The 15,951-nt window shown below is 44.2% G+C and overlaps 1 protein-coding gene across 6 annotated transcripts in view; it reads right to left on the bottom strand.

The window, feature by feature from the left end:
* Positions 1 to 15,951, bottom strand: part of LOC139275532 (coiled-coil domain-containing protein 178) — an 846,828-nt gene that overhangs the window by 157,428 nt on the left and 673,449 nt on the right. For all 6 annotated transcript variants that reach the window (XM_070892705.1, XM_070892709.1, XM_070892736.1 and 3 more), the window contains one exon: positions 10,594 to 10,728. In XM_070892705.1, coding sequence (XP_070748806.1) covers positions 10,594 to 10,728 — 135 coding nt within the window. The remainder of the gene's footprint in view (positions 1 to 10,593; positions 10,729 to 15,951) is intronic.

Here is a 15,951-nt window from a genome sequence, read left to right as displayed (position 1 = left end):
AAAGATGGTTAGCAGTGGAGAATAGAAGCTGGGGTTTATCTTTACATTCCAGAATGATTCCGGAATAGTAAGCAATTTTGGCAGACAAGGGAAGGATCCGATAATGCTTTATCCAGCCAGATCTGGCGGTAAATGGCTAAACCAGTTTGTCATAGAATCATAATCCGCCATATCCATTCAAGTCTGCATCCCTTGGACTTAAGGGAGCGAAGGTCAGGTCTGTACCGGGGGGGAATGGCCAGGGTGAGAGGGAGTAATTGTTTTAACAGGGACTAGGGCATCAAAGGTGGTGATGATTACTTGCTACACCTGCTTACTAACTTTTTATGTTTCATGCACAAGGACCCCCAGGTCTCTCTGTACTGCAGCACTTTGCAATTTTTCTCCATTTAAGTTATAATTTGCTTTTCTATTTTTTCTGCCAAAGTGGATAATCTCACATTTTCCCACATTGTACTACATTTGCCAAATTTTTGCCCACTCACTTGGCCTGTCTATATCCGTTTGCAGATTCTTTGTGTCTTCCTCACAATTTGCTTTCCCACCCATCTTCGTATCATCACCAAACTTGGCTACACAACACTCGGTCCCTTCATCCAAGTCATTAATATAGATTGTAAATAGTTGAGGCTCCAGCACCGATCCCTGCAGCAATCCACTAGTTATTGTTTACCAACCAGAAAATTACCCATTTATCCCGACTCTGTTTTCTGTTGGTTAACCAATCCTCTATCCAAGCTAATATATTACCCCCAACCCCGTGAACTTTTATCTTGTGCAGTAACCTTTATGTGGCACCTATCGAATGTCTTCTGGAAATCCAAATACACCACATCCACTGGTTCCACCTTTATTAACCCTGCTCATTACATCCTCAAAGAACTCCTGAAAATTTGTCAAACACGAATTCCCTTTCATAAAACCATGCTGACTCTGTTTGATTGAATTATGCTTTTCCAAATGTCCTGCTACTGCTTTCTTAATAATGGACTTCAGCATTTTCCCAACGGCAGATGTTAGGCTAACCAGTCTAAAGTTTCCTGCTTTTTGTCTGCCTCCTTTTTTAAATAGGGGCATTACATTTGCGGTTTTCCAATCCACTGGGACCTCCCCAGAATCCAAGGAATTTTGGTAGATTACAACCAATGCATCCACTATCTCTGCAGCCACTTCTTTTAAGACTCTCGGATGCAAGCCATCAGGTCCAGGGGACTTGTCCGCCTTTAATCCCATTATTTTACCGAGTACTACTTCTTTAGTGATAGTGATTGTATTAAGTTTCCCCCTCCCTATCGCCCCTTGATTATCCACTATTGGGATGTTTTTAGTGTCTTCCACCGTGAAGACCGATACAAAATATTTGTTCAAAGTCTCTGCCATTTCCCTGTTCCCCATTATTAATTCCCCAGTCTCATCCTCTGGGGGACCAACATTTGCTTTAGCCACTCTTTTCCTTTTTATGTACCCTTCCTTTCATCTCACCTCGCTTGGATACTCTGCCCTCCCAAATCTCGATCCCAACGATGTTCTGTTCGTGAATGAATGAAATCAAGTATCTTCAGAGATCCAGCCGTTGCAAAGCTCAGTGAGACAATGATGAAGGCACGCCGGGGGATGGGCAGTGGGCTCTGCAGGCTTTGAACTTGTAGCTTTAAACTTGCAGATTGAACTTGTAGTTTGGGCTGAAATGCCTTCACTATCAGAGGCAGAGTAACTTAAGCAGTGGAAGAAAGGAGATTTGGAGAAAAAGCGCAAAGGATGGTGTTGTGTATGTATATACCCTGTACACTCAATATACAGTTACATAACACCAATGAATGTATCTTTACATTGTATACAATATGCCTGTAGCACCAGAGGGTGCAACAGGTGGAGACCTAGAGGTCACCTGCACACTGCAGGTAACCAGGTATAAAAGGGAGCCCACCTTACTGTAACCTCGTTCAGGAGCTGCAATAAATGGACTAAGATCACAACAGTTCAAATGCAATACCTTACCTTGTGGAGTCATTATTAGAGTGCTTGCAAACACTACAATTGGCGACGAGAATACGAATTCCACGTGAAAAATGGCTAACTTTGGCAACTTTCAACAATTCGCTGATGGGGAAGATTGGGATGCCTTTGTGGAAAGGCTAGAACACTACTTCATCATGAACGACCTGGCTGGAGACACACCGACCTCGCTGGCTGATAAGCGCTGAGCTATGCTGCTCAGCAGTTGTGGGCCCAGCATTCATGGCCTTGTCAGGGACTTGCTAGTCCCAGAGAAGACGACAATGAAAATGTTCGCGAAGCTCGTAACCCTGATACAGGAACAGCTTAAGCCAAAAGAGAACATCCTAACAGCCAGACACTGGTTCTATACACCAGTGGCCTGAAGGCCAAGAAATTGCAAAATATGCTGCAGATCTGAGACAATTGGCTGCACCGTGTCATTTTGGCGACCACCTTACCGAAGCACTGAGGGATATCTTTGTTATTGGAATCGGTCACGAAGGCCTCCTCCACTGGCTGCTCTCTGCGGACACCACCGTCACCCTGTTAAAAGCAATTAACGTGAGCCAAGCGTTCATGGCCTCGGCCTGCGATTCCAGAAGGATGATGACTCAACCCCAGGACTCCAACACGGCAAGTACAGTGAACCGAATGGCGCCTTTCAGAGGCAAGTCTGTGACCCTGAGCCCCTCAACCCTGAGTCCGCTGCAGCGGGCCAACTGGCCAGCCCCATGCTGGCGCTGTGGAGGAAATCACAGAGCCCACCAATGCAGATACAGAGACTATACTTGCAAGGGCTGTAACACTAAAGGCCATCTACAGCGAATGTGTAAAAGAAATTTTACTCACCGAGTTGCTGAAGAGTTGGCCGATCACCTGGGCTCCAGCGCTGATGAAGACGAAGAGAGAGTCCAGGAGGCAGTTCAGCCCCAGGAAGAGGTATACGGAGTATTTACCTGCTCCACTGAGAGTTCTCCATTGAAGAAAGCAGTTTAAATCAACGGTGTTCCAGTCTCGATGGAGGTCGACACAGGGGCGAGCCAATCGCTGATGAACCAGGTGTCCTTCAAGAAACTCTGGGACAACCCGATCGAACAACCTAAAATGCTACCAATTCAGGTGAAGCTGCTCACTTACACAAAAGACACCATCCCAGTCGTTGGCAGCGTGGATGTCCAAGTGTCCTATGGCAGCGCGATGCATAAGCTACCTGGTGATGGTCCAACGCTGCTAGGAAGAAGTTGGATGAAGCAAATCCAAATCTGTTGGAGCTGGGAAAACCTCCAGGCCCCAGAGATCGATGTCCAAGGCGGCCCAACATTTGGATCCATCGCAGCACCTGAAAATCCTACCATCCAACTCGACTGCGCGGCGATGACACAGACCGCACTACCCAACGGCGAGATGATCCAACCCGAACGACCAGAACTCACCTTCCGGGCCGTGGCAGGACTCCGAAGGGAGAAGATCGATGCAGAAGGTAATTACCTGGCTTCGGTGGCAGAACCTGGGGAGAGAAGGATCATCGCAGCCTACCTCGAGGAGAGTGAAAAGATGGCGCCCACACCACGAGGCGAAGTGCCTGAAATCAAGATGACCGCAACCAGACCACGAGGGGCAGCGTTGAGGGAGCAACACGTGATGTCGAGCAGCAAACCAGATTGGGGTAAAGATTGCAAGGCCCTCTTAAAGGAGATCGGCAATCCTGAACAATTAAAGGGACAGTTCCATCTTTTGTACAGCGATGCCGGTGAAACTAATGTGAGGCATGTAATTAACAAATGCACGTATTTAAATGTACCATTGAACAGCGATGCCGGTAGGATACGTGGAAAAGGTGTAATTGATGAACACAAGTATCTAAATATAACATTGCACAGCGATGCCGGTAATATACAGGAAAAAAATGTAATTGAGGAAAAAGATGTAATTGACAAATGTGAACTCGTACCTCAATGGGATCAGAGCCAATGTATCATGAATGTAAACGATGGAATTTTGTTTGATGACGGGTTCAAGATGCATGCTGACAAAACCAAAGGCAATCTCCCGTTTGAAGCACCCAGGTCCAGCGGGTTAACCAATCATGTAGCCTGCGCCTCCGGGACCAAAGTGATGCCCCAGCGAGTGTGGCCACACACAGTGGGAGCTTACCCACTGCAGGGCCAGCGATCAGCGGATGGCACAGGCACCACTACTGGCACCCTGCCCCAGATCGGCTCTACCTTTCTGGCTACCAGGGCCAGCACCGGGAGCAAGAGGCCAGCACCCTCCAGCCCTCCTGATGGGACCTGGGATGACCAGGCTCCCACTACCGGTGAAGGGCAGCAGGGAGACCCTGCAGCCCTCAAAGGAGGACAGGGAGGCCACACATTCCAATAGTTCTGCCACCACTAGCCAACAGCAAAGGCCCTGAGATCCAGCCAAGGGAGTGAATCGAGTCCACCCAGCTGGCAGGGGGCACAGCGCCGCCATCAGACAACCTGGACACAGTCCAGTTACTCTGGAACTAGCGTCCTCACCTACCTACATCCACACCCCAGGGTCAAGACTGTAATACCATGTATGTACCTTACCTAAAAATGTATTTGTTAACTACTGCTAAACCCAAACAGTCATGTAACCAATCCTATCTTATTTTGTACATGTATGTAAATGCAACTGTCGAGCCACACACATGGTCTATGTATGATGGGGGGGGGGGGAAATGGGGGTATGTGGGTTCTGGGTGTGATCCATGTGTTCATGGACACATGGATCACACCCAGATCCCACTCAAACCCCCCACTTCAACCTCTAACCATCCACTGCTAACCATTTCCCAATGTTGTGGCAATAAGGACTTGGGGGTCCACAGGGAGAGAGCCATTCCCGGGCACAGACAAAGTGCAAGGGCTTTGGGCACTCAAGTTGAGGCCCAGAACACCCAGTGCAGAGGCCAGTGGCACAAGATTTAGGGGCCAGTGATGTTGTGTATGTATATATCCTGTGCACTCAATGTACAGTTACATAAGACCAATGAATGTATCTTTACACTGTATACAATATGCCTGTACCACCAGAGGGTGCAACAGGTAGAGACCTAGAGGTCACCTGTACACTGCAGGTAACCAGGTATAAAAGGGATCCCACCTTACTGTAACCTCGTTCAGGAGCTGCAATAAATGGACTAAGATCACAACCTTACCTTGTGGAGTCATTATTAGAGTGCTTGCAAACACTACAGATGGCCATGAATGTCCAGGGATACAGTTGAGTGGTTCAGAAAGGAGCTTCCAGCCTAGGAGACATCTTGAACATGCTTTCAATGCATTCTATCATTCTATCAAAAGTGGACTAGGGTTAGTTATCTAGCTTCCCGTCTCTGCCTATGGCAGAGTAGGTGGAGATTTGTTGCAACATTACCTAATAATGCAGCCAAGAACAGTAACTTAACAATGATGGAAATTGATCTTGTGTAGTGCAGATGGTGGGATTGATGTGTGGAACATGGATGTAAAGAGGCAAGAGACTCCTGATTCATTCTCCGTTCTACTATTACGTGTATCAGTATACTACTCAACCATTTTAGTGAATAAATATAAAAAATAAATGAGAAATTACAGCATAAATACTGGAGGTAGCCTAATACCATCCACACACAATAAAACACATACCAAAGCAAACATCACTAATCAGACAATAACCAGAACCAGAAATGAACTGCATAGTTAGCAACAAATCACAAAGTCATCATTTAGTTTCTATATACAGGTATACATGTGACTCATTAACAAGTGCTCAATAATGTGAAATGCTCCAACTAGGACTAGATTTTAATTATGCTGAGTGCTAACATTAGCATCTAGGACCAAGAAGGATGCTGATCTCTGTGCACAACTCAAAGAAAAACGAGTTCAATATGGATCTATTGGATATGTCACCCAAGTGGCTGCTTTCCTTCCAGAAATCCCCATGCAGCAGGGCCCCAAGCATCAAAGACCTCCTGCCGGCTAAACCAGAAACTGAACAGAGTGGCAATGCTTTCTCAGGGAGGAGAGCTTCTGAATGATTTTTTTCATGGTATGTCTAAGGAGACGGTAGATTAGATCACTTTGTACTACTTCTCTCTTCATTGCCAAATATTGCAAAATAATAGATTTTCAGTAACTTGCCCACTAAATGCATTCTTCCTATGTCACTATTTGAGTATATCAATGGAAACATGATTATATTTTGCGCATGTAAGGGTCACATGTGAACATAAGAACATAAGAAATAGGGCCCAAGTTTCCACATGATTTGCGCCTGATATTTAGGAGCAACTGGTGGAGAACGGACTATCTTAGAAATCGCAATTCTCCACATTTTTTTTTCTGCAGTTCTAGTCAGGTAGAACAGTTCTACTTTGGAACAGAATTTTTTCTTCAAAAGGGGGCGTGTCCGGCCACTGACGCCTGATTTCAAAGTTTCCACAGTGAAAACGTACTCCAAACTAACTTAGAATGGAGCAAGTGAAGATTTTTGTAGAACTGAAAAAACCTGTTCTACACATTAAAAAATCAGGCGCAGGTTACAAATTAGACGTCCAGAACGAGGTGGGGGGGAGGGGGGGGAAGGGAAGTCATTAAATTCTACAATAAATCCTTATTTATACTTCTACAAATATTATACAAATAAATCCAACCTGAATAAACATTTATAAGCAAAGAAAAGATTAAATAAACCATCTTCCTACCTGTGTGAAAGTGCTTCAGTCAGCTCAGCGATGTGGCGTCGTTCCCGCGAACGGGAGGGAGGGGCAGGCAGGCAGTAACCAGGCAGCAAGCAGCCTTCCACTTGAGGTGGAAGCCTTACAGTCAGCTCAGCGTCGTTCCCGCGAACGGGAGGGAGGGAGGGAGGGAGGGGCAGGCAGGCAGTAACCAGGCAGCAAGCAGCCTTCCACTTGAGGTGGAAGCCTTACAGTCAGCTCAGCGCCGTTCCCGCGAACAGGAGGGAGGGAGGGGCAGTAAGCAGGAAGCCTCAGTGCTGATGTGCTGATGGCAATGTGGTTTTATTAAAAAATGTTCAAAAAATAAACAGCTACAAAGAACTACAAAAATGGCCGTGTGCCAATGTTTCCTTCACACTGCGCGTGCGCGAACGCTCCAACGCACACGCGCAGCGTTGTCGGCAGGAAAAAAACTAATTTAAATAGTACCCGCCCCCTCCCACTAACAAAATCGGCGCGAGTGTAGGCTCCGCCCCCCTGGGCGCCACGCCAAACAGACAAGGAGCTGCAGGGCTCTCCAGAATCACGAGTTTTTTTTCCGGCGCCGTTTTAGGCGCGAAAAGCGGGCGCCCAGCTTGGAGGGGCGCCCGTTTTTTATCGTGTGGAAACTTGGGCCCATTGGAACAGGAGTAGGCCATACGGCCCCTCGAGCCTGCTCCGCCATTCAATAAGATCATGGCTGATCTGATCATGGACTCAGCACCACCTCCCTGCCCGCTCACCTTAACCCCTTATCCCTTTATCATTTAAGAAACTATCTATTTCTGACTTAAATTTATTTAATGTCCCAGCTTCCACAGCTCTCTGAGGCAGCGAATTCCACAGATTTACAACCCTCTGAGAGAAGAAATGTCTCCTCATCTCAGTTTTAAATAGGCGGCCCCTTATTCTAAGATCGTGCCCTCTAGTTCTAGTCTCCCCCATCAGTAGAGACATCCTCTCTGCATCTACCTTGACAAGCTCCCTCATAATTTTATATGTTTCGATAAGATCACGTCTCATTCTTCTGAATTCCAATGAGTAGAGGCCCAACCTACTCAACCTTTCCTCATAAGTCAACCCCCTCATCTCCAGAATCAACCTAGTGAACCTTCTCAGAACTGTCTCCAAAGCAAGTATATCCTTTCGTAAATATGGAAACTGCACACAGTATTCCAAGTGTGGCCTCACCAATACCCTTTATAGCTGTAGCAAGACTTCTCTGCTTTTATATTCCATCACCTTTGCAATAAAGGCCAAGATTCCATTGGCCTTCCTGATCACTTGCTGTACCTGCATACTATCCTTTTGTGTTTCATGCACAAGTACCCCCAGGTCCCGCTGTACTGCAGCACTTTGCAATCTTTCTCCATTTAAATAATAATTTTCTCTTTGATTTTTTTCTGCCAAAGTGTATGACCTTGCACTTTCCAACATTATACTCCATCTACCAAATTTTTGCCCACTCACTTAGCCTGTCTATGTCCTTTTGCAGATTTTTTGTGTCCTCCTCACACATTGCTTTTCTTCCCATCTTTGTATCGTCAGCAAACTTGGCTACATTACACTCAGTCCTTTCTTCCAAGTCGTTAATATAGATTGTAAATAGTTGGGGTCCCAGCACTGATCCCTGCGGCACCCCACTAGTTATTGGTTGCCAATCAGAGAATGAACCATTTATCTCGACTCTGCGTTCTGTTCGTTAGCCAATCCTCTATCCATGCTAATATATTACCCCGTGAACTTTTATCTTGTTCAGTAACCTTTTATGTGGCACCTTGTCAAATGCCTTCTGGAAGTCCAAATACACCACATCCACTGGTTCCCCTTTATCCACCCGGTTCATTACATCTTCAAAGAATTTCAGCAAATTTGTCAAACATGACTTCCCCTTCATAAATCCATGCTGACTCTGCCTGACCGAATTTTGCTTTTCCAAATATCCAGTTACTGCTTCTTTAATAATGGACTCCAACATTTTCCCAACCACAGATGTTAGGCTAACTGGTCTATAGTTTCCTGGTTTTTGTCTGCCTCCTTTTTTAAATAAGGGCGTCACATTTGCAGTTTTCCAATCTGTCGGGACCTCCCCAGAATCCAGGGAATTTTGGTAAATTACAACCAGTGCATCCATTATCCCTGCCACTACTTCTCTTAAGACCCAAGGATGCAAGCCATCAGGTCCAGGGGATTTATCTGCCTTTAGTCCCATTATCTTACTGAGTACCACCTCCTTAGTGATTGTGATTGTGCTAAGTTCCTGCCCCCTATCGCCCCTTGACTATCCACTGTTAGAATATTGTTAGTGTCCTCTACCGTAAAGACTGATACAAAATATTTGTGAAATGTTATACATTTTATTAAATATTCAATTTAATTTGTCCTACGTTGTTACTTTGCAGCTCAATATGAGACTGCTTGAGAGATTTGAAGTTTTTGCATGCCCACCTCGATGTTTGCAAAGATCTCCTGCTGATTAAACCAGAAACTGAACAGATGGGCGACGTGAGGGGACGTTCCAGTGGCACCACAGGCCAGTCAATAGAACTGTCTTTTGTTTTGCAGTTATAGCAACTGCTAGTGGAGTTTTGAAGTAATTTTTCCATTTGTTACTTACTGCTCAATTTCACATTTTATATTCTTTTTGTAATTTTACAACCCCACTTAATCAAAATTGTGGATAAAACTCTTTTCAAATCATTCGCATTATATTAAAGATATTCACATTGATTGTTTTAAAATTAGCGAGAGCAAAATGCTTTTTATACCATCGTACTGATTACATCATTATCTTTCCTGTAATGAGACATCCACAATTATTAAAATAAACATGGGATGAAATGCACTGTTTAATGAACATAAGCACAATGAAATTCTGTCCAATTCATAAATATAGGGCTTCTCTAAAATTTGTTGCTGCAAAAATGCAACAAAGTACTAGGTCTAATGATTCATAAACAGTGTAACAATGATTAGTATAATTGTATTCTTTTGCATTAAAACACCAACAACAACTTGCATTTATATTGTGCATTTAATGTAGTAAAACATCTCAAGAACTTCACAGGAACGATTATCAAACAAAATTTGACACTGAGCCACATAAGGAGATTTTAGAACAGGTGAGCAAAAGCTTGGTCAAAGAGGTAGGTTTTAAGGAGTGTCTTAAAGAGAGAAGTAGAGAGGTGGAGAGGTTTAGGGAGGGAATTCCAGAACTTAGGGCCTAGGCAGTTGAAGGCACAGCCAGCAATGGTGGCACGAAGAAAACTGAAGATGAGCAAGAGGCCAAAGTTGTTGAACCGCAGAGGTGTAGGGCTGGAAGAGTTTGCACCTGGAACCAAATCAGCCAGTGATTTTGTCTTGTTTGTGAGAAGGGATAAAAGTTGGAACATAGAATTATATTCAATGGGCAGCCAAAAAGTCCATGTTACATAGGTGGAAATTTTGTTGAGTGGCTCCTTAAGATTTCTTAGTCCATGAAAATAAACAGGGTGTAAATAAGGGATAAATTAGTTTTACAAGTTAGCATCTGCATCCAAATATCATCTAAATAGAAAAATCTAAATAATAGGTATAAATAGATAAAACAAAGAGATCTTCTGAAAGTAAACAGGGATTATAAAAACAAAGAAAGGGACTATATGTGCTTAAATAAAGAAAGAAAATAAGAATTTCTAATTGTAGCTATATAACTTAAAAGGGCAGGAAACAGAGATACCAGCATCTTTCTAGCAGCATTTTTCCCTATGTATGAAATTTCAATTATATCATAATGTGTTTGAATTTTAATACTGGGCATCCACTTCCAATTATTTTCTTTTCAGTCTTAATCCCATTATCCCTCCATAACTCCTTTTAAAACGTACCTGCACAGCTATTATTTTCTGAGCATTCTCATGAGAGAGAGCCTGCGATGCAGCCAGCCCTGCTTGGTTGTAAAGGCCCCGTTGTTTGGAGTAGTCCACCAGTGCCTTATGCATTCTTGTTTGCAGTGCAGAGAGCTGATGGGATTTTTAAAAAAAGTCAGAGTAGGAGGAGAAATTAATGGCAGTGTTCAAAAAGAATGATGGAGAGAATACAGAAAGCAGTCAATAGCCCATTCTGTACTGTATAGGCCTGACAGGAATTTCACAGTCTCTTGATTTTTCAGCCCACTCATGTGCATTCATCAGAATCCAGTCACATCTGGCTGCTAGGATGGGGGGTTAATTTTCTCTAAATGCTTCAGCAGTTTTGTTCTAGCTGAGGCAAACCAGTGACTGCAAAGCTGATGAGTAAAACATTTCTGTTTCACTCAGTTCCATAAAGGCAGCTCGAGGATTTATTTTACCCTTTTGTTTAAAAGCAGGAAGCCTTTGATGCTATTCAAACTGCATAAATTGGCCTCACCTAAACTTTAAGATGTAAAATTAAAATACTTTGATGGACGTGTTAGCTGTTTTTATTCCTGTAAAGCTTATCATGGCCTAGCAGCATGTGCTTTAGAGCATGACAAAACTAAAGAGCATTAAGCAGCCATCAGCTGCTCTAGGAGAACAATAACAGAAAAGAAATTTCCAGAAAAATGCATCATCCATCTACCTTACTATGATATTAAAAAAGCAAAATGCAACTGTCCATTTTCAGTCCCACTGAGAGTAATACCTCATTATAACCTTTTATATCCAAAATAAGTGGGAGTTATGAGGATAGTTGGTAAAATATAACATATATATGTGACTTGTTGGATACCTAATCAGGGCTATATCATGTTATAACATAAACATTATTCAAAACATGTGAACCATAAATAATTGTTTTAAAAACAAATACATGCACAACCTTCAGCAAGTTTTATTAGATAAATTAATTAAATTAAAAGTATGTATTTTTGTAAGAATATTTCTACACAATCATTGATTTATGTCGTCACAGTATTTTCTATCAGATTAACGCATGACATTCAAAGCATTCAGTGAAAACTGAGAAAAATGAGTCGGCATGACATCATATAAATCCATTGATAGATAAACAATAAACAAAAATAAAATTAAAGATGGCCCATGATGCAATATTGCAGAAAACATTCATTGACTGTCAGAGAATAACAATTAATACATTTGCTGTTCCTTTATTTTGTATGTAATTTCCACCAGAAGTTTTGAAACATTAGAACAATATTTGAAACAACCAAGTTAATTTTCAGTGTGTTGGTACCTTTTTGCTGTGTGGCTAAGCAGACTAGAGTTAGCAACTGAATATTAAATATGGCTGGTATATCATTGTTTCTAAGTTACAATTACACTGATTTGCAAGATAAAATGGTGCATTTCTGCACAAATATTGATGTACCTTTATTTTCTTATAATTTACTAGTACGTTATTGCAATGCAAAAAAACTAAAAGAATTTTGAATAGAATTTTTGAGCAAAATAAATGTTCATAAAAAAACATGCAAAGAGTTTTAAAGTTAGATTTAAAGCATGATTATAAAGTACTTGGCTCATGCTGTATGAATGAAATTTTAAATTCCTTATGAGTCCAAGATGGATCTTTGATCAGATGTGTGTGAAATTTGTTCTTTTTTAGATATATTTTCAGCTGACTAACCAGTGTGTTACATTGCCCTAGCTGCTAGAGGACATGAATGTTCCTTTTGGTCGTACTTGCCTGTCGGTAGTGGAAGCTCTATTAGGTTGAGGTTTGAAAATATCTCATTATTTATTGCTGAGGTAACACGATTTTATTAGACAGAATATTACAGCAAAACCCTACAAAACCCTACCATCGCTCCCGACCCCTCCACTTCGTGTTGTCAGACTTGCCGATACCCAGTTTTGGAGGAGAAAAAATTACCTCCAATTAACAGTGGGAAGACTGAAGCCATTGTCTTCAGCCTTCACCACAAACACCATTCCCTAGCTACCAATTTCATCTCCCTCCCTGATCACTGTCTCAAGCGGAACCAGACTGTTCACAACCTTGGCATCCTATTTGGCCCTGAGATATATGCTCCGACCCCATATCCTCACCATCACAACGACTGTCAACTTCCACCTACGTAATATCACCTGCCTCAGTCCATCTGCATGCTTTTCCTACCTCCAGACTCGACTATTCCAATGCTCTCCTTCCATTGCCCTTGTGGAAAACTCATAAATGTATAACAAATAGCTTATAGGAAAGCAGGTTGAGATACAGGTCTTAACAACCATCTGCCAACTACAACATTAAAATGGGTGATGGTAGTATAGTGGTGAGCATAGCTGTCGTCCAAGTAATCGACCCGGGTTCGAGTCCCGGTCATTGCAACCGATGTCATTTTAGGAGGAGGTGCATGGAGAGGCGGGAGTTCCGGGGTCGGCGAGAGGCATATAAAGGCCAGTGAGACCGGGAGCAGCGTCGAGGAGGTGCGTGGGGAGGCGGGAGTTCCGGGGTCGGCGAGAGGCCTATAAAGGCCAGTGAGACCGGGAGCAGCGTCGAGGAGAGGCGGGAGTTCCGGGGCCGGCGAGAGGCCTATAAAGGCCAGTGAGACCGGGAGCAGCGTCGAGGAGGTGCGTGGAGAGGCGGGAGTTCCGGGGTCGGAGAGAGGCCTATAAAGGCCAGTGAGACCGGGAGCAGCGTCGAGGAGGTGCGTGGAGAGGCGAGAGTTCCGGGGTCGGAGAGAGGCCTATAAAGGCCAGTGAGACCGGGAGCAGCGTCGAGGAGGTGCGTGGAGAGGCGGGAGTTCCGGGGTCGGAGAGAGGCCTATAAAGGCCAATGAGACCGGGAGCAGCGTCGAGGAGGTGTGTGGAGAGGCGGGAGTTCCGGGGTTGGAGAGAGGCCGATAAAGGCGTATTTGTGCAGCTACAGGGAGAAGGCAAAAAGAAGTAGAAAGAAACAAGAAGGTGACGTCACAGCCAAGGGGGTAAGTGATTGGCTGGTGATTGGTGAGTAGTTTTTCTTTTTTCTCCTATAACAGTGAGTAAACTTTAACATTGTTGTTGCCAATTTAAGTTAATCTAAGGGTTAAGTCATGACAGGAGAGCTCGGTCACGTGATATGCTCCTCCTGCACCATATGGGAACTCAGGGACACTTCCGGTGTCCCTGACAACTACGTGTGCGGGAAGTGTATCCACCTCCAGCTCCTGACGGACTGCATTGCAGAATTGGAGCTGAGGGTGGATTCACTCTGGAGCATCCACGATGCTGAGAACGACGTGAGTAGCACGTGTAGTGAGTTGGTCTTACCGCAGGAGAAGGGTCCACAGCCAGATAGGGAATGGAAGACCAGCAGGAAGAGTAGTGCAAGGAAGGTAGTGCAGGGGTCCCCCGGGGTCATCCCCCTGCAAAACAGATACACTGCTTTGAGTACTGTTGGGGGGGATGACTCATCAGGGGAGGGCAGCAGAAGCCAAGTTCATGGCACCGTGGCTGGCTCTGTTGCATAGGAGGGCAGGAAAAAGAGTGGGAGAGCGATAGTGATAGGGGATTCAATTGTGAGGGGAATAAATAGGCGTTTCTGCGGCCGCAACCGAGACTCCAGGATGGTATGTTGCCTCCCTGGTGCAAGGGTCAAGGATGTCTCGGAGCAGGTGCAGGACATTCTAAAAAGGGAGGGAGAACAGCCAGTTATCGTGGTGCACATTGGTACCAACGACATAGGTAAAAAAAGGGATGAGGTCCTACAAAACGCATTGAAGGAGCTAGGAGCTAAATTAAAAAGTAGGACCTCAAAAGTAGTAATCTCGGGATTGCTACCAGTGCCATGTGCTAGTCAGAGTTGGAATCACAGGATAGCGCAGATGAATATGTGGCTTGAGCATTGGTGCAACAGGGAGGGATTCAAATTCCTGGGGCATTGGAACCGGTTCTGGGGGAGGTGGGACCAGTACAAACCGGACAGTCTGCACCTGGGCAGCACCGGAACCAATGTCCAAGGGGGAGTGTTTGCTAGTGCTGTTGGGGAGAAGTTAAACTAATATGGCAGGGGGATGGGAACCAATGCAGGGAGACGGAGGGAAACAAAAAGGAGACAAAAGCAAAAGACAGAAAGGAGATGAGGAAAAGTGGAGGGCAGAGAAACCCAAGGCAAAGAACAAAAAGGGCCACTGTACAGCAAAATTCTAAAAGGACAAAGGGTGTTAAAAAAAAAAGCCAGAAGGCTTTGTGTCTTAATGCAAGGAGTATCCGTAATAAGGTGGATGAATTAACTGTGCAAATAGATGCTAACAAATATGATGTGATCGGAATTACGGAGACGTGGCTCCAGGATGATCAGGGCTGGGAACTCAACATTCAGGGGTATTCAACATTCAGGAAGGATAGAATAAAAGGAAAAGGAGGTGGGGTAGCATTGCTGGTTAAAGAGGAGATTCATGCAATAGTTAGGAAGGACATTAGCTTGGATGATGTGGAATCTATATGGGTAGAGCTGAAGAACACCAAAGGGAAAAAAACGTTAGTGGGAGTTGTGTACAGACCTCCAAACTAGTAGTGATGTTGGGGAGGGCATCAAACAGGAAATTAGGGGTGCATGCAATAAAGGTGCAGCAGTTATAATGGGTGACTTTAATATGCACATAGATTGGGCTAGCCAAACTGGAACCAATACGCTGGAGGAGGATTTCCTGGAGTGCATAAGGAATGGTTTTCTAGACCAATATGTCGAGGAACCAACTAGGGGGGAGGCCACCTTAGACTGGGTGTTGTGTAATGAGAGAGGATTAATTAGCAATCTCGTTGTGCGAGGCCCCTTGGGGACGAGTGACCATAATATGGTGGAATTCTGCATTAGGATGGAGAATGAAACAGTTAATTCAGAGACCATGGTCCAGAACTTAAAGAAGGGTAACTTTGAAGGTATGAGGCGTGAATTGGCTAGGATAGATTGGCGAATGATACTTAAGGGGTTGACGGTGGATGGGCAATGGCAGACATTTAGAGACCGCATGGATGAAATACAACAATTGTACATTCCTGTCTGGCGTAAAAATAAAAAAGGGAAGGTGGCTCAACCGTGGCTATCAAGGGAAATCAGGGATAGTATTAAAGCCAAGGAAGTGGCATACAAATTGGCCAGAAATAGCAGCGAACCTGGGGACTGGGAGAAATTTAGAACTCAGCAGAGGAGGACAAAGGGTTTGATTAGGGCAGGGAAAATGGAGTACGAGAAGAAGCTTGCAGGGAACATTAAGACGGACTGCAAAAGTTTCTAAAGATATGTAAAGAGAAAAAGGTTAGTAAAGACAAACGTAGGTCCCC

The sequence above is a fragment of the Pristiophorus japonicus genome, chromosome 1, assembly GCF_044704955.1.
Source record: "Pristiophorus japonicus isolate sPriJap1 chromosome 1, sPriJap1.hap1, whole genome shotgun sequence".
Lineage (NCBI taxonomy): Eukaryota > Metazoa > Chordata > Chondrichthyes > Pristiophoridae > Pristiophorus > Pristiophorus japonicus.
This window is presented reverse-complemented; position numbering and strand designations above follow the sequence as displayed.